General features: G+C 39.9%; 1 protein-coding gene across 2 annotated transcripts in view; it reads right to left on the reverse strand.

Annotated features, from left to right (window-relative positions):
* The window catches only part of RAD23B (RAD23 homolog B, nucleotide excision repair protein), a 40,098-nt gene extending 21,019 nt beyond the window's left edge, over nucleotides 1-19,079 (reverse strand). Inside the window, exons 1-4 of one of the 2 annotated variants that reach the window (XM_027615498.2) lie at nucleotides 18,632-19,079; nucleotides 3,787-3,868; nucleotides 3,378-3,457; nucleotides 361-629 (exon numbers count right to left, since the gene is read on the reverse strand). In XM_027615498.2, the coding sequence (XP_027471299.1) occupies nucleotides 361-629; nucleotides 3,378-3,457; nucleotides 3,787-3,868; nucleotides 18,632-18,697 (497 nt within the window). In that variant the 5' untranslated portion in view covers nucleotides 18,698-19,079. The remainder of the gene's footprint in view (nucleotides 1-360; nucleotides 630-3,377; nucleotides 3,458-3,786; nucleotides 3,869-18,631) is intronic. The other variant, XM_027615497.2, reaches the window with a different exon arrangement.
* Between the last annotated feature and the right edge of the window lie 4,672 nt (nucleotides 19,080-23,751).

A 23,751-nucleotide genomic window follows, 5' to 3' on the forward strand; every position in this document is an offset into this window, starting at 1 on the left:
ATATAAATAATGTTAGGGGTCAAGGTCAAGTTATTTATATTGTCAAACTATAATAAAAGAGCAAGTTATTTTTATTCTTATAAGTCATTTGTATTTCTTAATTTTTCTACACAAAATGAATAATGACTTTGACCCTCTTTCCCCTTGCCCCTGGGGGAAAAAAGTGCAGAGTATACAAATCTGAATTATGGAAATTTAAACAGGCACAAGCATGCTGTTTTAGTCACAGTTCAATGGTTAGAAAAAGTTTAACATAGCAGAAACAAAGTTTGATCAAAACAATCATCAAAATCAATACTCGCGTCAAATTCTTGTCATGAACTTGTGTTGAGATATGATTTCCTAGGTTGCAGGTCTTACCTGTCAGTTGCTGTTGGACTTGTAGCCACTGGTGTCTCTGCTGGCTTTTCTGCAGGCTTCTCTGGTTGCGCTGCACTAGTAGGTGCAGGTTCAGAAGATGCTGTCGTTGGTGCTGGAGTGACGGATGCAGGGGAAGGAGCGGGAGCCAGAGTGGGAGCAGGGGCTGGGGCCTGAGCCACAGCTGGAGCTGTGGAGGAGCTAACTGTGGTAGTGGTGGCAGGATTTGACTGCTGGGTTGTAGCTGGTGCTGGTGTTGTCACTGCTTTGGGCTAAACACATTAAAAAAGTAAAACAATGGATTATGATAAAATACATTACCTGATCTCTAAGTAGACTGTATAGTTACAGGAGGCTACAAACGTTAACACTAACACAAACTTGAAAATAATTTCATAAGTAACATAATAAGTGATCAATATTAGCCATCTGAATCACTACTTAACGTTACTCTTTCAAAGCCAGTGACAGCGTATATATTATCTATCAACCTTAATTAGCTTTAGCTAATAGTGTCAGTCTTTGTTATCAAGTTAATATGAAAAAGAACCATAATCAGCCACTAGTCAGAAATATACAGAATGTGTACTGAGAACAAGAACCATAAAATTACTGTCCCACCATCCCCAAACATTACACTTTAAGTTCCTTGGTTATAATTTTCAAGTATTTATTGTCATTTAAAAGCGTCACCAAAATAACTTTGTTTGATTTGCGCTGGTATAGAGCACACGGGAGAAAGCATGGCTTGTGCAAGGTAGGGCAGGGGAATTAAAAGAAACACTAGCAGCGTTCATTCCCTCCTTTCTTTATTCTAAGAGACCTGTGTTTAGCCCTGTAACTTTTAAACTGCCAATACTCTGCAAATTATTAATGTTCTAAAACTCCAATCTAGATGAAATGAAATTTAAATGCATTACTACGCTCATTTATTATTTCCCTTAAGATTACTTGTGATCAATATAAACAGTCACATTCCACACCCTCAAGGTCTCTTGTTGCCATAGAGCTATTTAAGCCTCATTCTAAATGGTATCAAACCCATCTACTTTTTGAAGTTTTTCTGCCTACTTTTGATCTAAATAGCTTTTTCCCGTCTCTTCTTTATAATACGGTCATTTCTCATTGCTTCCATAATGCCTAATTTTTCCCCTTCTAATAGCTGGCTTCTATTAACTTGAAAATAAAACAACCGGAAATATCATTAGAATCCTATGTAAAATAAGAAAAGGCTTGGCTCTAAGTAGCTATTCTTCAAATGCATGGATCTATTCTGAGACCTATCCTGCATAATTCTTAGCTATGTTCTAAATAATCAAGGTTATTATAATACTAAAGGAAATAAGACCAATAACATACATATCCAAATATGTGGCTACCACATTTTCCATTATGTACTATACATGATAAAACTAGAAGAGACAATGGAATATTATTCAGCTCTAAAAGGACACAAATTCTGGCATGTAGCTACAACATGGATGAACCTGGAAGACATTATGCTAAGGGAAATAAGCCAGTCACACAAGGAAAACACTGTATGATTCCACTTATATGAAGTATGTAGTTAAACTGAGAAAGTAGAATGGTGGTTACCAGGGACTGGGGGGCGAGGGAAATGGGAGTTACCATTTAGTGGGTATAGAGTTCTAGAGAGGATGGTGATGATGGTTGTAGAATATGAATGTACTTAATGCCACTGAACTGTACAATTAAAAATGGTTAAACTGGTAAATTTTGTGTTATGTGTATTTTATCACAATTAAAAATACTAGACTGAGACAAAGTTTCCTCACATGATTCTGTTCTCTATATGTAAAGTTTAACATTTAGTGAGAAATTTAGTGAGAATAAGTGCTTTAATATAGCAAAATCACTATGGTTCTTAATGGATTAAAAACTTTTAAATCCAACACCTATGTTTAGCTGCTTTTTCTCAGGACAAAAATATGCAGTTAATTAAAATTTACTTGTTCAACTATTTTCTATGCATATATTACCTTAAACTTAAAAAAAATCCTCATTTATTCTTTCAGTCTTTGATAAACTGTCTTCCAATTACTTATTTAAACTTATTTTCAGTGTCACAAGTATCACTGTTCTTCTCAGACTACAACTCAATCCTAAAAATTCATGTCATGAATACCACCACATCCCTATTTAACTCTCCACTGCATGCTTATGTATCTTTAAACAAAAATGTAACAGAACCTCTGAAAGAACCCAAATTCACTCTCTGCTTTAGAGAAAAACTCTGACTTTTATAAACTGTCCCAAATATATTTCAATCCAGCAAGTCACAAAAAATTCCCTTTAAAAAACTTTCTCAAGGGGCGCCTGGGTGGCTCAGTTGGTTGGTTAAGTGTCCGAATTCTGGTTTGTAATGATCTCAGAGTCCTGAGATTGAGCCCCACGTCCAGCTCTGTGCTGGGCAGAAAGCCTACTTAAGATTCTCTCTCCTTCTGCCCCTCCCCTCTAAAAAATACCACCAAACCAAAACCTTTCTCACAACAATCATTCTATCATTTCTTCAGCTGCCTTTTCCTTTTTTAGCATCTAAAAATCTACCCCTCCTCAACTAAGGAATATCACTGAAATTATGAGTTTACATGCCTTTTCTGCCTGAGGAGTCAGTCAGATCTAGTACATAATTTAGCAAGTCCCTTTAAGGCACCCTTATTAAAAACACAAAATAAGAACTATTTACTCAATTACTAAGAGTCACACTTTAAATTACATAATTACCGATTTTACTACTCCAGCAAAACTTAACAATTTTTACATGACATTTTATCAACTGTTTCATTTAAAATTATGTTTAAGCTATAAATGTATAAAATAATTAACTTTATGGCTGACCCAAAGTAGACTTAAAATCTTTAAATAACAGTTTAAGTACCTGCCATATGGATGTGCACAAACTGTATACACAGTTGGGATCACTATTTAAAAAAAAAACACCCAAAAAACCAAAAAACCCTCACATGCATAAAGATATACAGAACAAGGCTCAAACTTACTTTTGTCACCATAACCACCACAAAGTTTTTCTCATCAATTTTATATTCTTTTAGAGCAGTATCATCATTGAGGATTTTGCCTAGTACATTAAGAAAAAAAGAACACATTATTTGAAGCCCATAACCTTTGTCTTACGCATTAACTGAAGTTAAAATAATCACCAATGTCAGTTCTATCAATGAATACTTTCCCCAAAGAAAAACATTAATCAGCCAAGATAAATATAAACGGAAATATAATCAGGTAAAAAGGCACTAACATTTGACTAAAAGATATCAAACACAAACACCGTATATATTTCTGACAGACTCAATTTGTATACACAATTGTAAGATGACAATTTCTAAAACCAAAGACTGTCACTGTAAGCAAGAAGATGGCATATTACTTACAATATTTAATTCATACCTGCATAAATTAATTTTTGACCTGCTACAGGAAAGGCATCTTTCCCCTTTTCAGATTCAATCTTCTCTTTCAGTGCCTTCACCTACAGGAAAAACAAAGATTTTTTTCCAGAAAGTCTAAACAACAAATGACAATCCAGAATTTGAATAAACAATGCAAGGTAAAATTTTATGCATATTATTAATATTTCCAAAAACTTAAAGATCTTGTCTTTACAGTATTAAAAGACCCATTCTTAATACATATCGCTAGGCATAATAGGTATAAACTTTGTTTTACCACAGATGCTAGACATACACAGATTAAAAGAAAAGACTTTACCAGTTGACTTAATAAATCCATTCAAAATAAAGATTTCAACATCAGAAAGTTCTGATTCTCATTATACTTTATGGGCTTACTTCCCACAGAGTAAAAAAGTAAAGAAAAACTCTCTAACCTAAAAGGCCTAAGAAATGAAATAGTCACTTCTACAATAATAATAGAAGTTAAATATGAATGTTAAATGGCAAATGATTCACTTTAAAAGTGGGATACGTTTCATTATAATCACACCCAAGGGGACTTCATAAAGACCAATTAAAACAATTTCTGGGAATGTGGCGTGACCATCTGTATTTTTTTTTAAAGCTTTACAGGTGGTTCCAAAGTTCAGCCTTGGCTGAGGACCAGGGTACCACTTAAATGATCTTAAACAAGTAGCTCGGTTTCTCTCAAGTATCAGTCTCATCTACAAAGTATGAGGGACTGAAACAGATGATCTTTATGGTCTCTTTGATTCCTAAATTTATGTGACAATAGGCTCATTATAAGGTATTCTGAAAATGAGTCCAATCAATTTCTTGACACTGATCAGAAAACAGGGTGGCAGAGGAGTAAAAGAGGCAAGAAGACATAATGGTACTAGTTTCATTACTTGAAAGGCACAAGAATCAAGAGAGAAAATTCTATTCCTTCTATTTCCGAGAATACTTCTAAAAAGTGTCCCAGTTGATAGTTCTGAGCTTTAGGGGAAAGACTGCCTGATAGGGATACAAAGAGAGAGTACTAGTTTCATTAAAGACACAAGAATCAAAGGGGAAAATTCCATTTCCTTCAATTTCCCAGAATACTTCTGAAAATTGTCTAAGTTGATAGTTCTGAGCTTTAGATGAAAAACCCTCTGAGATATAAAGAGAAGGTCCCTTTTTACAATTAAAAAGCAACAATGTATCTTTCAAAAGAAAAAAAGACGATAATGCCTCTACAGCTTTAAGTACATTAACATACACAATTTCAAGTAATTCTTAAAACTCTGGGACAAATGGGAATATCATCCACTCAATGTTATAGATGAGAAGAGAGGTTAAATCTCCTCCCCAGGTCACACAGCTACTACGTAGTAGCTGAAACCCAAAACAGCTTTCTGACTTCAGGCTTTAAAGCAGAGTTATTTTGCACACACCATATAAATTGCTGCACTTGCTGCACTGATCTTCCTGAAATGAGTGAACAGCATCACCACTATTCTCATGCTCCCCAAAGTAGAAATCCATCACAAGAATCCAAGTCCACTATTTTCTATTGTTCTGAATTTCAAAGGTTAAATGAACACAAGTAACAACTTTAAAAAAAAAGCACTCAGAGATCTCAACATCAGTAAACTCAAGCTATAAATTCCATGGCCTTATTCAATTTCATTTAATGTTCTTTATCATATGGTAAACTCTCTGCTATGTGTGCTTCAGAATAAAGAAGTACAAAGACTTCACAGCTTCAATAACTCTACAGTTGGCCCTTGCTTTAAATTAATGTTGACAGTTCTGATTTTACCTATACATTCAACTAGCACTTCATGATAAGAGCAGGAAATAAAAGATACTATCCAAATTTCTAAGATAAATTTTAAAAAGATCATTTCATTAAATCCCTGCACTGCTATGGATGCTAACGCCTAGAGCAATGATTCTCTAGGTATGGTCAGGGAGCCATAAAGGTTCGTAAGACCTTATCAGGTGGTCTGCAAGGTCAAAGACATTATTTGCCTTTTTCCATTCTAATTTTCTCACAAGTATATACTTGAGTTTTCCAGAGGTTACACAGCATGTGATTCCACAAAAGACTGAATGCAGAAGCAGGTGAGAAGCTTCCTATCTTCTATTAAGCCAAACATTAAAGAGTTCTGCTGGGGTGTCTGGCTGGTTCAGTTGGTAGAGCATGTGACTCTTGATCTCAGGGTGGTGAGTTTGAGCCCCATGCTGCGTGTGAAGCATGACGGTACATTGGACTAATCATGTCTGACTAAAAAAAAGCAGAACAACAATAACAAACACCTCCAATTGTTTTGCTCCAAAGAAACCAAATTGGTGATCAAAGAGTATTAAGAATATAACAATGAGAACTCTACAGACATCACTATCTATATAATTTGGCTAAAAAAGTAATCACAGACTAATACTATAAGTGTTTAGGGGCGCCTGGGTGGCTCAGTCAGTTAAGCATCTGCCTTCGGCTCAGGTCATAATCCCAGGACTCTGGAATCAAGCCCCACAGACCCAATTTTCTATCATCTTAAAAACAAAACAAAAACTTCCCAACTGGGGTACCTGGGTGGCTCAGTCGGTTAAGTGGCTGCCTTCAGCTCAGGTCATGATCCCAGGGTCCTGGGATCGAGCCCCGCGTCTGGCTCCCTGCTCCGCGGGAAGCCTGCTTCTCCCTCTCCCACTCCCCCTGCTGTGTTCCTACTCTCGCTGTGTCTCTCTCTGTCAAATAAATAAAATCTTAAAAAACAAAAAAACTTCCCAACTCCCCATATCTCTTGTCAGCTACACTCTCCTCCCCTTAGTCTCACGCATTTTTCAAAAAATTAACTACACACACTCTAGAACTTACTGGTAACACCGCACCTATTACTTGCTGACAAAAGAATGCACTTTATTCTCATTCTGCTGCTTATTTTCTCCCCATCCCCAGGATTCCATAAGCCTGCTCTTACCAGTTATCACCAAATTCAGCAAGAATCATAACCAGACACTTCTTAGTCCTTCCTTACCTTACTTGACTGGTCACATTAAACAGTACTGAACCTGTTTCTCCTGTTCACAGTGCTTCCCTTTGGCTTCTGTAAGGTTCTCTTCTGGATTTCCTCCTTTCTCTCTGTTCACGGCTTTGTGAAATCCTCTTCCTCCGCTAGCCCTTTAAGTGCTCCTCAGGATTATACCCAAGGCTGCCTTTTGTTCTATGGAAACTTCCCAGATAATCCATCTCCTTTAGTTTTAAGAACCATCCAGGTGTCACTTCTTAGCCCTCTCAACTTGAGCCATGCATACCTAACTCTATCCCATAGGCATTCAACCATAATATATTTGCTGAAAGATGGCCTACAGACTAGTTAGTCTAAATCCTAACCTGATCAAATTGAACACACTTTAAAACAGCTTATTAAGAAAGGTCTTGGGGCGCCTGGGTGGCTCAGATGGTTAAGCGTCTGCCTTCCGCTCGGGTCATGATCCCAGGGTCCTGGGATCAAGCCCCGCATCGGGCTCCTGGCTCAGCGGGGAGCCTGCTTCTCCTTCTGCCTCTGCCTCTCTCCCTGCTCATGCTCTCTCTCTCTGTCTCAAATGAATAAATAAAATCTTAAAAAAAAAAAAAAAAGAAAGGTCTTCTTTCTGGATGTGGCAAAAAAAGAAGACGTAGCACCTCTGCACATGGCTTGTCTTGGGAAAGTTATGACCACCAACAGATGCAGTTATGACTCCTCTAACTGTGCTGAGCCCCATGCCAGCGCTCCTATTTCTTTAAGTAGTAAACAGGATGGATCTAGAATTGATCACCACAGTCCCAATAAATAACGAAGGCTATCCTTTCATTTTGCTAAACTTTCATTTTGCTGTTTAGGTCCCCCTAAAGAATGAGTTTATCATCAACCCAACCATCAACAAAGCATTGTTATCAAGAAACTAAACTTTTTTCCTAGCCGCATATTTCTCTTATGAAATTATGTGCATTTCAAAAGAAAAACATATTCTTTATCTAACATTAAACATGGCTGATATGGCTTTTTTCCCCCAAAGGGAGACAATCACAATTAATAATAATAGTCTATTAAAAAGTGCCAACACAAAAGCTGATCAGTTATCCTTTTTCATCCCATTCCCATGAGGAGCTTGTCTCTTCCACATTCCTCACATCAAATCATTCATCCAGTGGTTCCAACTTACCATCTAATTATTTCCCCCTGTGAATATTACATTGCATCCCCTGGCACTACCCTAGTTCAGGCCAATAACCATTAAAAGTAGTCTTTTCCATTCAACAAATTTAAGTTGTATGTTTCAGATATCAAAATGTCTTACAAATTATATCCCCATGATAGTAACATAATGTTTTGCACCTCAGTCCTCTTACACAGCACTTTTGCACAAGATTTCTAGGACTACAGCTTGTTGATTAGGTTAGCAATTGAATATTCATATGATAACCCAGCTTCCTCAATGTTACAGTATATTTTCCTTATTTCTGCTTTAACTATATTGTTCCTTATTACTGTTATAAGTAGTAAAAAAAAAATTATGCAAGCTTTAATGGGTAGCCCTGAAATACAGAGGCTGAATGACTAACAGCTCATGGGTGCCATGTTCTTACCACATGCCAGGCAGTATATGAAGAGCTTCACAATATTTAACTCATTTAATCTGTGCTACATCTCTTATTTGAATACTGGCTAGTTACTCATGTGGAAGTTGATTATTTGTGAGCACTGATGCAGGCAGGCAATTTTGAAGCAAACTGACGCCTTTGATCCAACAATTCTACATCTAGAAATCAATGCTAAAGACATGTTCACACAAATACTTCAAAGATACATGAACAAAATATGTGTACCACACTACTGTTTATAATACTGAAAACCCTAAACCTTCAATGGTAAAATACATGATTGTACAGGCATTCATTTGAATACAATGCAAGAACAATCGCTATACATGCAAGGTATTCACTGAATGCATGCATATATGAATAAATGACATCTATAATTATCTTTAAAGGGCAAAAGCTAGTTGATTTTTAAAAAACACAGTGTAGTTATGTTTATGTGTTACACGTACATTAAAAAAATGTCTAGCAGCATATAGAGTCCATAGAGGTTATCTGGACCAGGAGCATAAAGCCTTCTGCTTTTTTATACACTTTACTAACTCTAACAAGCCTGGATTATTTTAGTAATTTAAGGGAAAATTTTAAAAGTTTAAAAAAAAATCATTGCACCCTGTCTCTCAACCATTGCTTACTAATATTATACAAGAATACACTGCAATTTTGGGGCGCCTGGGTGGCTCAGTTGGTTAAGCGTCTGCCTTCAGCTCAGGTCATGATCCCCGGGTCCTGGGGTCAAGCCCCACCCACATCAGGCTCCCTGCTCAGTGGGGAGTCTGCTTCTCCCTCTGCCCCTTCCCCCTGCTTGTCCTCTCTCCCTAGCTTGCTCTATTTCAAATAAATAAATAAAATCTTAAAAAAAAAAAAAGAATACACTGTAATTTTGGGAGGAGTCATCATTAAAAAAGCAAAGTCTGGGGCGCCTGGCTGGCTCACTTGGTAGAGTATGTGACTCTTGATCTCAGGGTCTTGAGTTTGAGCCCCACGCTGGGCACCGAGATTACTTAAAAAAGAAAAATAAAAAGAGAAAGGTCTGAGGCAGTAGTCTAATACCTAGCTAAATTTTTGAAAAATAATAAAGAGCAACCAAAATTTGGCAATTAGCCATTAGCAAAAGGAGAGTCCCAAAGCAAAAGGGTTTCACAGATTTACACTGTGGGCAATGCATTTTTTGTTTTTTTGGGGGGGGATTCCTTGGGTGGTATACTTCCATTTGAGAAAGTGGCAGGCACCATGGAGTATTTCCTGGATTCCTCCTCCAAAGTAGTCTCCCGCTAATTCTAAAAATAGAATTGATTATAAAGAATCAGCTGACTCTAGTGCAACAGGAAAAATCTTCCCACTAGACCCACGGAATGGAAAAATGTAGCAAAAGAGATTTTTTATTACCGAGAGTACAGGATTAATAATGTGTGAGTAGACAGTAAATAAAAGCCATTAATTCTCAAATTATGATTATGATCCAAAAGGCTATGATTTTAAAATATACTCTGAGGGGCGTGTGGGTGGCTCAGTCAGTTAAGCCTTTGCCTTCAGCAGGGGTCATGATCCTTGTCAGGCTCCCTACTCAGCATGGAACTCGCTTCTCCAGCTCCCTCTGCCCCTCCCCACCACTTTATGTTCTATCTCACTCTGCTCTCTCTCTCTCTAATAAATAAACTTAACAAATAATCTTTGAAAAAAATGCTATTTGAAATCCAGAATCTATTTTTCCCATAGAAACTATGATATTTAGGCTCCTAAGCCAAGCTATTCATGCCAATTTAATCTATCCCAAAATATATTCTTAACAGTATGATTTCAACAAGATAAAAACAGACACAGACTTTGAAAACTAAGTAGAGAAGTAGAAATCTCAAGATACCTATAACTTTTAAAGTTTCTATATAGGCAGAGAATGGATCTAACACACTACAAAAAAAGCCACCTACCTAATTCAACCAAAAGTTTGAGGGGGAAAGGAGAGGGAGAGACACAATTTTTATCCACCTGTTGAAGTATTTAGGATCTGTTCATATATATTAGTCATTTGTAGCCAGTCTACCTCCTCTGCTAGAAAAGGTTTATGTAATGTTTAAAGGGTTTATAAAGTTCACTGAGTTATAAAATTAGCTCTTGGAGACACTACATAAGGAATTTATCCAAACTTACAGGGACCAGATGGTGTGATGTCCTTCAGCAGGATTCTGTGCTATGACAGGCTCAATTTTAGCACATTTCTTTCCAAAAGTAACAGAAATTTTATACATTACCTATCAAATCATCTCACAATTTCCAAACTAAAAAAAAGCAGAACATCACTCTTAAAAAACTGAAATTGCTGATTATATCAAGTTGACACAATGAGAGGAAACCACATCTATACAAACCTTTTTAAGATAGTGAAAGCACTGATCAAAATAATGGAAAACCATTGAAAAAGCAGGATTTGTTTAAAAAATTGCATACTTTTATTTTTAATTTCACAATTCACTAAAAATTTTCAGATCCATGATCTCATTTGATTTTCACACCAACTCAAAAAGGCAGGAAAATTACTATTACTCCTATTTTACTATGGAGAAAAAAGATTTAAGTGCTCAAGGACACAGGACAAATACAAAATGGGAAAAAACTCACCCCTAGGTTGGCCATAGTGTGATGTATTTGAATGCGAGCAAGATGTAAAAACAAGTAAACAGACTCAAGAGCTACCCTTAAGTTTTGCTATGAAGAGCAGCAGGGAAATGAGGTAGTAGCCAAAGAGGGATACGGAGACAAGGTGGGGGGGTTTAAGATGAAAATGTCTGAATATTCTAGAATGGAAAAATCAATGAGGCAGAAGAGAAAAGAACAGATGGAGTGAGGTCCTTCACAGACGACCAAGTACAGGGTATAGTGGAAAAGTAGAGGCGCCAGCCTTAGCACCACCCCTAATAGATATCAACCCCCAACAAAAGGGGACTATAGGAAGTAGGAAGTTCTGGTAGGACTCTGCAAAAGAGTTGACTGTTTCTATATTCTCAATAAAATCTAAAATCTCAATAAAATCTAAAAGCTAGGGTTATTGGCTGAAAATGAGGACATTCAATGAAATCTGCTTATGACAGTGGAAGAGTGAATGGATGGACTAGTAAAGTGTACACCAGTGAAGTACACTTAACAGGCAGTACAAAGGACCCAATTACAGTTAATGTTCATGAACTTTAAGTGAGACAAATCAATGTGGCTATGTGTTTGTCTTCTAGCTACACAAGTGCAAGTACAAACAAAACTGAATTTAATCACATTTGGGGTTTTCCAAGAAAAAACAATGAAGTGAGATTGGGACCATGTTGTCAAGCATGGTCACGGTTTTATGTGTATGCTCTCAAACTCGTAAAACCTTCCAAACAACCACGTGAGGTTAGTACTTCCAGTGGCAGTACTCTCATTTTAAGATGAGGAAACAGACGCATTATTAGGTAACTTGCCCAAGGTCACAGAGCAAGTGCTACAGCCAGGATTGAAACTCAGGCAGTCTGGCTCAAGAGACATGCTATGCTGACCCTTCCAAGAGAGTGATTATAATCACTGACCCTATTTTAGCCGGGCAAGAGTGGAAGCAATAACATGAAGGGAGGGCCAGCAAAAAGAAGTGTGGATCAAAAGAATTATAGGTCTCATTAGAACTGGAATCAGAAGAAAGGTAAAGTAGGTTACTAAAAACAGATTACTGGGAATGGGGGAATAGCTACAGTTACTAGCAATAAGATCTAGTTACCAGTCATGGGACTGAATAATTGAGGCAGTGTAGAAGGAAATATCACTGGATGAGAGATTAAGGAATACAAGACCAGGGTATGAGCAAAACCATCCTTCATAGATACTGAAACTACCGAAGCCATTGACTGTGTGATGGCAGCAAGTTACTAATCACACTGGCATTCATTTCTTTTTTTTAGAACATACACTAATACATTATTTTCCACAATTCTGGTGTGGATGTCTTTTTTAAACAATGTCTATCACATGCTGTGAAGATCAGAATTGTGATCATTGTCACATGTTTTAAACACAAAGATAAAAGCAGCTACATCAGGGAAAATGACAATGTCAAGATAACTAATATATGTCCATAGTTACTATCTACATTTCCTCATCTCCCATTCATTCCTCAATCCACTTAAACATAACTTTTGGCTCCACCATTCCATGGAAATTACTTGTCAGGGTAACTAATAATCTCCAAGCTGTCAAAACCAAAGGGCATGTCTCTTGAATTCTCAAGCAGTAGACACATTTGATCCTTTCCTTCTCCTTGAAACATTTTTTCTTGGATTCTTCCTACCTCAAAGATTGTTCCTTGACTGACCTCTTCACTACTCAAGCTCCAAATCCAGGCTTCAACCTCAGGCCCCATCCTATTACCCAGCTACATTCTCACCATGGTTCTTCAATTCTAGTAGAATACAATTAATTACATATAGTGGATAATTTAGGGTTCAAATTACACAAGCAATGGACACTGAAAAAGATTGCTAGATGATCTCATTTGGTCCCATGGACTGAAGTCAACCACACAGGCTGCCTACCGTCAGGGCTCTATCTCCAACTCAAACTTCTCTCTGGAATCGAGATTCGTTAACAAATCTCCTTGTCATCTTTATTTGAACACGTAATAGGCATCTTAGACTTAAGTCTTGAGTTCCCACCACAACCCCAAACCTGCTCCCTTCCCAGCCCTCCACATCTCAGGAAAGATCATAAGTATTCACACAATTTATACAACCAAAATCTAGGCTTAATCTTCAATTGCTCAATTTTCCCCACTCCAACCCATCAAAAATTCTCTCAACTCTATGCTCCCAAGCACATCTCAAATCCATCCATTTTTCTTCATATCTGTGGCTCCTACTTCCCTAGTTAAAGCCTTGACTGTTTAAGACTACTATATAAGCCTAACTGGTCTCGCTGCTATCCCTCTTGCTCATCCTATTATCCATTTCCCATACAGTAGTCAAAGTAACCTTTAAAATCAAAGAAGAAATTTTTCTCCTCTGCTTAAAATTCCCCAAAGGCTTATTTTACCTTGAAAACCCCCCCTTGCCTAACTCTGATCTATTACCTCTCTTTTCCCTCACTTACTAGATTAGCAATACAAGCCTTTTTTGAGTCCCAAAACACACTCTTAAAGGTCTTTCCCTACAGAAAACACTCTTCCCCATCTGAGTACTTATTATTATTCAGATATCAGTTTAAATGTCACTGTATTCAAAAAGGCCTTCAGTGACTAGTCAATTTAAAAGTAGCCACCCAGTCATACACTATCACATTACCTCACCCTATTTCAATTCTCTACATAGCTCTTAGCATTATCTGATCATTAAAATTTGTTTTTTTAACGGATTTATTCCATTGTAACATATGCACCGTGACAGTAGGACTGAAAGTTTAGTAAGTACTCAACAAATATTAAATAAAAATCAACATGCAAATATTGAGGGATCACTAAAAGAATGCATTCAATTCATTCAAAAGATGTTTATTAATGCCCACTATGTGTCAGGTATAGGAAGAGCAAAAGTCTGGCAGAAACCGTATCTGATTTTCCAGGTACTTCCCGTATTATGCTTTACCAATATGCCAAGAAACCTTCATTTCATCTCTGTGATACAGTTTTTTAAAGATTTATTTATTTACTTTAAAGAGAGAGAGCATCTCAAGCAGACTCCCCGCTGAGTACAGTGCCCAACTTGGTGCTCCATCCCAAACCCTGAGATCATGACCTGAGCCAAAACCAAGAGTCAGACCCTCAACAGACTTGGCCACCCAGATGCCCCCGTAATACAGTATTTTAATACATTTATCACTCTTAATGTATTAATAATCTAGGAAACTCCTAAAATAAAGTACTATCTCCAGCACAACTATATTAAAATACAATAAACCACAACAGGAACAAGTTGCTAATAAATGATGGCTAACAAATACCATATACAGAACAAGTACTAAACAATATTTTACAGTATAACCACCAATATTATACAAATAAACCACAAAGCAAGTATTTCTTTACACATTACAGTACACTAAATGTGCTATCTATAACAATTAAAACTATATCTTTACAGTTCTTTTATCCAAAATTTCCAACATATACCAACAACAGCTTTGATGTCACTTATGTACTATTATAATTGCATTTCAGCTTCTTCATTTAAAGTCTAATCTCACACTTAGCATTGTTCTTCCACTTATTGAAAGCACACTACAGTGACAAGGGTTAGCATATTGAAGAATTATATCTGAGTATCACATAACTTTATCATTTTTAGTGATACAATAAAACCTGCAATGTATTACAATCATCTCAATTTTTGTTTTTTAATATATTTGTTCTTAATTAAGGGTTGAAGTAACCGCAAAACAAAATTAAGTGCCTTTGGATTTGAGCTTTAAAAAAAACGTGTACTCCATTTTCCTCTATATGTCCATCCATCACATCACCAACTTTCAGAATTTTTAAAATTTTATTCAAGTAGTAGTCTATTAGACATCAAAGAATGCTTTATATAGATTAAATTTCTCCAATTTTTTAAATAAAAAATATCTTTAAAATAAAACCACACAATTAAGAATATTCTCTTTTAGCAATGGTCTTCCCATCCAACCTTCTCATTTTGTTTCTGTACTGTTTGACTATAAGAGGAGACAGATTACTATCGTAACAGTAAAAAGACCTGCACTGATTACACTAAAGGTGGTGCATGGGAATGGTCAAGTAAATGATACAAAATGGCTAGTAAGTCTTAAGAAAATTTTGGTATCTGAAAAATGGGGAGAGGACTTTCAGCATTCAAAAACTAAAGCAAATACAAATTCCACTGCTTTCCCCACTTTGTACATCTACTCTATAGCTTTTGAGAACTAGGTCAATAAGGTTCCCAAAAGACCCACCACATTCCACATGTGCCTGTACTCCTCCAGTGCTGACACTCAAAAGACAGCTAAACATATACATGTTCAACAAATGAATCACTCCCATGATTCCTCTTATCTTAGTCTTTTCTTGCATTCATTTTTGTTCCTGCTCATCTCAAGCTCACGAGTTTCTATGCTGGCCATTTCAAATTAATTTTCTTAGTTCCTTCTAGGTAAAAATCAAACAAGGACAAAACTTCGAGGAGCCAAAATCAAGGTCTCTGAGAGCAAAAACTGTTCTTCACTTTATGTGGATCTCCCTACAGGTCTCACTAAAATCCTATTTTCTCCCCTTTATTTTAGATCTATTTCTAATATACTTGGTTACCTAGTTTTCACAATAAATTTTCACAACAGGACACTTAGAGTCTCCTTATATTATTAATTATTTCTTTTCTTACAGAAATTTTACCTAAATACTGTAACCAAAATAGATACTAAAAAAACCACTAAAGGGCGCCTGGGTGGTTCAGTTGGTTAAGCAACTGCCTTCCGCTCAGGTCATGATCCTGAGTCCCAGGATGGAGTCCCAGGATGGAGTCCCAGGATGGAGTCCCGCATTGGGCTCCCTGCTCAGCAGGGAGTCAGCTTCTCCCTCTGACCCTCCCCCCTCTCATGTGCTCTCTCTCTCAAATAAATAAATACAACCTTAAAAGCAAAACAAAAAACCCCACTATAAACATCTCTGAAATTTAAGTCCAGTAAAATGAAATCCTACAAGGGGCGGCTGGTTAGCTCAGCCCGTAGAGCACAGGACTCTTGATCTCCGGGTTTCAAGTTAGAGCCCCACATTGGGTGTAGACATTATTTAAAAATAAAATCTTAAAAAAAAAAAAAGAAAGAAATCCAACAAGTCATTTTAATGTAAATGCTCCTGTCTTCATTTCTTGCTCCAGACTAACAATATTAGTTTCTATATTTATATAAATAAGAACAAAAATATATTTAGACAAATAGGAACAAGAAGCTGAAGCCACTCTCTGTAACAATGTTCTTTCTGAACACACACTTTTAGAAGTATATTTATAAATCATGTAACTCAAGACATTCCTTGGAAAAAAACTACTAAACAACAAATATATTGAGTATATACAAATACAATATTGGCTCTAAGATAATCAATGCACAAAGTGCCTAAAGAGCTATCCAAGTATCATAGAACATTCAGCGGAAATGTAGAAAAGTTACTGCATAACTTCAATAAACCCACAGGTATTTACAAAAACTCCTTTAGGTTTCAATAATTCTGGAGTTAATTCTGAATATTGTAAGCTGGGAAAGTTCCTGCCGCACCAATATTACTGCAAAGAACCAAAGCCAAATAGACGTTTTATGAAAAGTTTTGTCTGAGGGAACATTAAACAGTTGCACTTTAAACTTTCATCCTTTAACTTATTAGTACACGCTTGGCAATAAAGAAAAATTCAAGAAAAATCTGACTTCTATTAATTACATCAATCCACAGGGCATTGTCAATTACTTCTGACAACACTGAAAAGTTTCTCATCTATAATTGGTATCTCCTGTACCTTTAAGAACTTATCACAAAGCATACTTTCACATATTCTTGCAATAAAATTATTTTGTGCCACAGTTCCAAAAAGATTGGGAACTATGTTTCTTAAATAACTGAAGAGGCACAAAACTTCAGATTAAATGAGACAGGTAAAACATAATACTATATCCTCACCCAAAGGTATCTGTTCGTTATCGACTGATTTCATTTACTGACCACCAATTAAATACCATTTAATCCTCACATCTCCGAAAGGCAGGTAGGTACAAAGCAAATTAAGTCACAGAGACACAAATGGAACTGATCTATTCAACACCAAGACCCCTGATCTCCACCAAAACCAGAATCAACTATTTTTTATTTTTTTTTAAAAGATTTTATTTATTTATTTGACAGAGAGAGACACAGAGAGGGAACACAAGCAGGCTCCCTGCTGAGCAGGGAGCCCGATGCGGGGCTCGATCCCAGGACCCTGGGATCATGACCTGAGCCGAAGGCAGACGCTTAACTGACTGAGCCACCCAGGCGCCCCCAGAATCAACTATTTTTTAAAATAGATGAGGAGAAAGCAGCTGGTTTAAACTAAACATGACAATCTTAATGATGAACAGAATCACAATTCCAAAAGAAAAGCAGATTTACACCGGTGGCATATTTAGATTCTTGGCATAAAGTTGTACTGACTTCAACACAGTGGCTCTTTTTGCAGTCACAAATACAGAAGATGGCACGAAAATCTACCACGTGGACTTTTGAAGTGTTCGAGGGTTTAACTGCAGAAAAGAGTCAAAGTTTTTATTTTCTTTTTTTCTCCCCTGAAATGCTATTATTTGGGTGCTGGGGGAAGAATGCAGGGTAAGTACCTACATTACAGGACTTCTAACACAAGAGGAGTCTTTAATCTGAAGGTGAGTTTGAACCTGGATATGAAGGGCTCTAACACAAAAAATCTTCACCACCGAAGAGGCCTGGAAGTGCCATCTACGTATGAGTGTGGGCTCGGTGGCGGGAGAACTGCGGCTACAGGATTCAAGATAGTATATGCGAATGAAAGGGTCACCAATTCTGGGGAGGAGGGGGCAAATAATTCATTTTCAACACCCCTCTCCACTCACCACTCACCTTTCACTCTGGGGCTGATGGAACCTGCTCTTTTTTTAAAGCTCATTCTCTCCAGTTACCACCTCCTAGACTTTAGCTCCTAACCGGGTCCACTCAGGAGTAGTGACGACGCCTACATCTCCCTCCCGCACCTAAGGACCCATAAAGGCGGACTCCATCACCGAGGAAGCCTTGACCTCCCCTCCCCCCCGGCCCCACTACCGAGAGCTTCTCAGGTCCAGGCCTCCTGTGCCCCGCGGCCGTGTGCTCCACGCCATCTGCCACCCAGGGCTTCGGCGTCCGGCCACCGCTTCCCTTACTACTGCCACAAAGCCCGCGGGCAACTCCGAAGGCTCGGGTGGGCCGCACGCCGCCAGAGCCGGGACCCCGGGCCCTGCCCGTGCCCAGAGCCGGCAGGCCTTATTCAGCGCCCGGGGCCCAAGCCCTACGCTCGCCGCGCACTCCCGGGGGTGCTGAGGGCTCTCCCCGCTCGGCCGCGCTGCCGGGCCCTGCTCGGGGCTGAGGCCCGGGCCCAGGGCACAGAACCGCCGCGCCGCCCCCCGCCCAGGCCCGGCGGGCCCCTCGCGCTCCCCGCGGCCCGCGCGCGGCCGCCTCCGCCCCTCCCGGCCCCACGCTCCCCGCCGCTCGCACCGTCTCGTCGGGGTCGATGTCGATCTTGAAGGTCTGCTGCTGGAGGGTCTTCAGAGTGACCAGCATCGTGCCAGGGCGCAGCTCCGCTGCCGGGCCTGCTCCGGGTGCTGGCCGCTGGGCGGGGTCTGTGGCCTGGCGGGGCCCCGGGGTCGCCCGCGCTCCTCGCGCACTCGGGAGGAAGGCGGTGGGGGTGGGGGCTTGTCACATTCGCCCTGCGGAGCGGCCTCTCCCCCAGCCCTGGGCCCAGGCCGCGCCGCTCCCTCCGCGACTGCGGCCTTCCTCGCGAGTTCTGGCCGCCGTGCTTCTTCACGCGCCCAACGCCGGCCACTGAGTCTGCAGGAGGCACGAGGGGCTCTGCGAGACAAGCAGAGAATCCGCTAGCTCACCACAGGCTGGTGGCCGCCATCAACGTGACTCGCCGAGACGCGCCCCCTCCCCCACCCGAAAAAAATCTGGGGGATGGGAACGAGCTAGCGAAGCGCGCAGGCGTAGGGTGCGGCGAGGTTGTGCGCAGGCGCGGCCAAGAACTCCGCCCCGGAATTGGGGCGGGGCGGATTGCGGCTCTGGAATGTCGGTGGCCTGGATCGGGCGTGCGCAGACGCAGTCAGTGGGCGTCTGGAGGGCTCTCGGGGCTTCCTTGTGGCGTCTGCAGCCGGGGCGTTCTCCCGCCTGCCACTGCTCCGCCTACGTCCAGACTCCTCCCGGCTGCCTGAGTTGCGCAACCCGTAGCCGGGGAAGCGCAAAGTGGAGACCGCGCTAAGTGGATGCCGAAGTCTGGAGCTGGGGAACTGGAGGGCGGTAGGTTGGGGCGGGCTTTAAGAGAAAGGCTCGTGGTAACCACGGTCTTGGGCCGGCGCTTACCGGGAGCTTTCTGTGTGGATGAGCCTTTGTGGTGGCGACTCTGATTCTTTACTCCTGAGAGTGCAGACCCCAGTGCCGGACTGCCTAGGTGGACCTTGGGCCTAAGTAGAAGGACGCACAGAGGAGGTCAAGTTCTCTCACTCCTTCGTGGACAGAACTGTCCAGTGGCTCCTGTCACCGAGAAGTCAAAGTCACAGTTTTTGGAACTGGATACATAGCCCCAGCCTCTCACCGCATCTCCCTCCTCTCCCTGGCTCTTGGGGTTGTTGATGGGTACTAGGCACTTGCTCCCGCCTAAAGGCCTGCCTTTGCACTTGCTGTACCCGCTTCTGACTCCTCTTTACCCAGATGGCTGGGTGGCTCACTGTCTCAACTCCTTCAAATCTTTGCTCAAATGTCACCTTCTCAGTGAAGTCTACCCTGATCCTCGGCTTAAAACCAAAGCTTCCCTAGCTCCATTATCCTATTCTGTTATTTCCATAGCATTTATCATCCTCCAGTTACCATATAATACAGATATTTATTATCTTTGTCATCTTTTCCTCGAAGCCCCAGACTGAAGCTGGACAAAGTCGAGGATTTTGATGTGTTAACCGATGTATCTCTAGCATGGAAAAACGTGCCTGGCAGCAAGCACACAATAAATATTAGTGGAATGGTAAATGTGTTTCCAGTTCCTCATCAGTAAGGTAGGAATAATAATAGCACTCAACTCCATTGATTATTGGTGGGGGGTATTGAATAATGTATGTAAGGACAAGGAACATAGAATCGCATAAAGAGTTAGCTATTTGTAGTATGCCCATTTACAGATAAAAAAAAGTGGAACACAGAGATGCTGAGTAATGTGCCTGGAGTCACCCACCTAGTAAGTGACAGATCCAGCATTTTAACCCAAGCAGAATGACTGTAGAGCATGTGCTCCTAGGTGCTGGGCTATTCTGCCTCTTAATAAGGTACCATTTGACATAAGGTGGTTCAAGTATAAAGGAAAGTTACAGTTAGATCACTAACCATGTGACCAATTGCAAATTACATCTCTGTGCCATCATCCTGACTGATACAGTATCACTGCTTGGTTTTTCCTGTATTTAAGAGCTCAGATATAATCCTTCCATGGAACTTTCCCTGACCAACTTCCCTCTCCACTAACAGATGTCCCTGTATTGTAATTCAATATCTAATCCTCTGCCCTCTGCATTTCTGTATATCTACTGTTGGTCACCAGGTGATCTCATCTTGTCCTTTGTTTTGAAATACCTCCAGCCTGGACCTGTCCCCTTAGCTGTAGATAGAGTTAGCCAGTTACCTATACAATACCTTCACTTAGAGTGTAACAAGCGCTGAAGCCTACCATGGCCCAACAGAACCATTGATTTTTCTCTGGACCTCTCTTCCCCATGAAACCTGCCCCTTTACCAGTTTTCCCCCATTTTAGTTCATGGCACCACCATCTACCCAGGTGCTCAGACCAGAAATCTAGTCATCATCTGTGGTAAATCTCTCCTCTGTTCCTATTTCCTCACCCACCACATGTAATCCATTATCGAGTCCTGTCAATTTTATTCTCCAAAATATATCCCAAATTCAGCCATTTTCACCATTTCTAATTCACCAACCCTAGGCTAATCCATCATTATCATCTGCCTCCCAACTGGTCTCTCCGCTTCTACTCTTTTCCCCTCCAGCAGCCTCCCCAGCAGTCAGAGTAGTCTTTTTCAACCATAATTCAAATCATGTCACATCTATTCTTAATACCTAATTACACTTTAGAATACAGTTCAAACTCTTTACCCGGCTTTGAAGAGTACACATGATCTGGCTCCCGCCAAATTGTCTGGCTTCACCTCTTTTCTTCTCTCTCCCTCTTATTCACTGTCAACCCTCTGCACCTCCCTTTCTTTCGTACCTCAGACAGGCTAAGCTGGTTCTAACCTGTGGGACTTTGCAGTTGAGGTCACTTCAGGTTGAAACTCTCTCTTCCTACATCTTTGAATGGCTAACTCCTTTCCATCTTTCAAATTCCAGGTCATATTTTACTTCCTTAGAGAGAAATTCTCTAATAACTGAAATGATAAATGATAAATATTAACTCTTTAGGTGAGGCACTATCCACTTTACAAGGACAATCTCACTTGAGCCCCCACAAAACTCCATGAGATAGGTGTAACATTACCCTGGCTTAAATTTTTTCATGGATCTACCTGAAATTATTATTTTTCAACTTGTTTATGGTCTATCTCACATTACTACTCAGTTCCCATCTCTGCTTTGTGGGGAGAGGAGAGATTAAAGGACTTGCCTTACGGCTCTTTCCCAGGCACCTAGATCAGTGCCTGGAACAGAGGTGTTCAGTAGTGTATGTTGACTGAATCCTCAACTCAGTTGGAAGCTCCATGAGGCCAAGTGTTGTGTCAATCTTGTTCAGAATGGTATCTTTAGAGTCTAGCACAATGTGAATGCTTAATATACATTGGCTGAAAAAATAGTGAAGTCACTTTAATTAAAATGAGTCAATTTAGTTGAAATTTAAACAGTTGTAAGAAACTATCTGAAACCATTTTATAATTTATTATAGTTTTATTATAAATTTAATTCATTTATAATTAAATTAGAATTTATTTTTATAATATTAAATGTATTTTGTTATACCTTTATTTGTTATAATATTAAAACCTTTTTCTGCTACAACTGCTATTATCCATCTGCAGAAAAAGGGGGGTGAGAGATGCCTCTCCATATATTAGTGTATATTTTTTAAAAAATCTTTTGCTCACGGCAAAATAAATAAATAAACAGTATAGAAAGGATCGATTGAAAATAAATCCCCCTGTCCACTTCCTAGAAATAATAATTGTTTTGAGTGTCTTTAGACATATTCTAGATATGTACAAGAGCGTATCCTCCCAAATAGTTGTAGGAACAGTAGATTTTAAATGCCAATTGAAAGATTCACCTGATATATTTTCTAAAGTATGGTGTTCAGATGAAAAGTTGTTTTTGTTTTCTTTTAATTTCTGGTAAAACTGTATGCCAGACATAACCACTCTTGGCCCAATAGCTCAGGTTGGACAGGCTCTATGCCTCCTTGTTAGACGTAGTTGCCTTTACCTAGAGTCTCATAGTTAACATGACAGATGATAGGACCCCACCCCTGACCCTCCCAACACAAAGGCCACCGAGGTGAGGATACTTGTGAGCAAGGCCTTGTAGGATAGGCCTTGGGCTTCTCTGAGAGCTATTGGGCCAAGATAAAAAGACGGATGGGAGTCATTGGTTCCAAGTACTTGGGAACAAGCCAAGTAATTTTGCTTGTGTTTTTGGAAATCAGTGAAATGATTTCAGGGAAGAAGATGAGCAAGCTGAGATGCAGCAACTGCTGACTTGGAAAATACTAGTGCAAAAATGCCAGACTTCAAGCCCTTCATTCAGCAGATAATTATTGAGACTCTCCATGCCAGGAACTCTTCTGGGTATTGGGGATACAATAGGGAAGAAAACAAAGTCCCTGCCCTCATGGAGTTTATATTCTCGTGGGATAGTAGATAAATAGATAATGAACTAAAAATCAAAGATATTTTTAATCTATCAGGTGATAAGTGGTATTTTTTTAAAAAGCACATGAAGAGGATCTGTAGTGCTCAGAAGAAATAAAGTTGCTACAGAGAATGGTGCCAGGTAGCTTTCATTCTTTTCCCCATCATTCTTTCTTCCCTCTTTGCCCAGCAATTGGTTCCAAGAAGGCTGACCTATGTGGCCTACCACAACTGCCTTCCTGGGGAGTCCCTGCAGGAGATAGGAATGAGCAAAAAGAATGAAGTTAGGGAATTTATTCTTCTTTGTGGTTGGTAGTGCTCTTGATACAAGGTCATTGCTTCTGTAGGGTGCCCCTCCAAAGGTGCAGAAAGGTACCCAGTGGGTCACTGGGAGTGGTAAATGGAACTACTCCTGCTTCCGTGCCTTGGTTCCTACACCCAACTGGTCTTCCTACTGGGGACAGAGTGCCCTACAGGGTTCTCTGATTCCGTGTGCAGATTGCATCCTGGAGAATGAAACCCTCCTGCACAGTATTGCCTCAGACATGGTACTTCAGCTGTACCATCAGCAAGCCATTCCATTGCTCTCTCAGATTGGCTCTTCTGGAAAGGGTGGTATATGAAAAGACCAACAGGTCCTATGATCATGGGATCACTCCCAAACCTCCACTGTGAAGTGGGTCCCCTGGTTGGATGCTATGATGGGTGGGGTTCCATGTCTGT

This window comes from Zalophus californianus, chromosome 13 (assembly GCF_009762305.2).
Source record: "Zalophus californianus isolate mZalCal1 chromosome 13, mZalCal1.pri.v2, whole genome shotgun sequence".
NCBI classification, from domain to species: Eukaryota; Metazoa; Chordata; class Mammalia; order Carnivora; family Otariidae; genus Zalophus; species Zalophus californianus.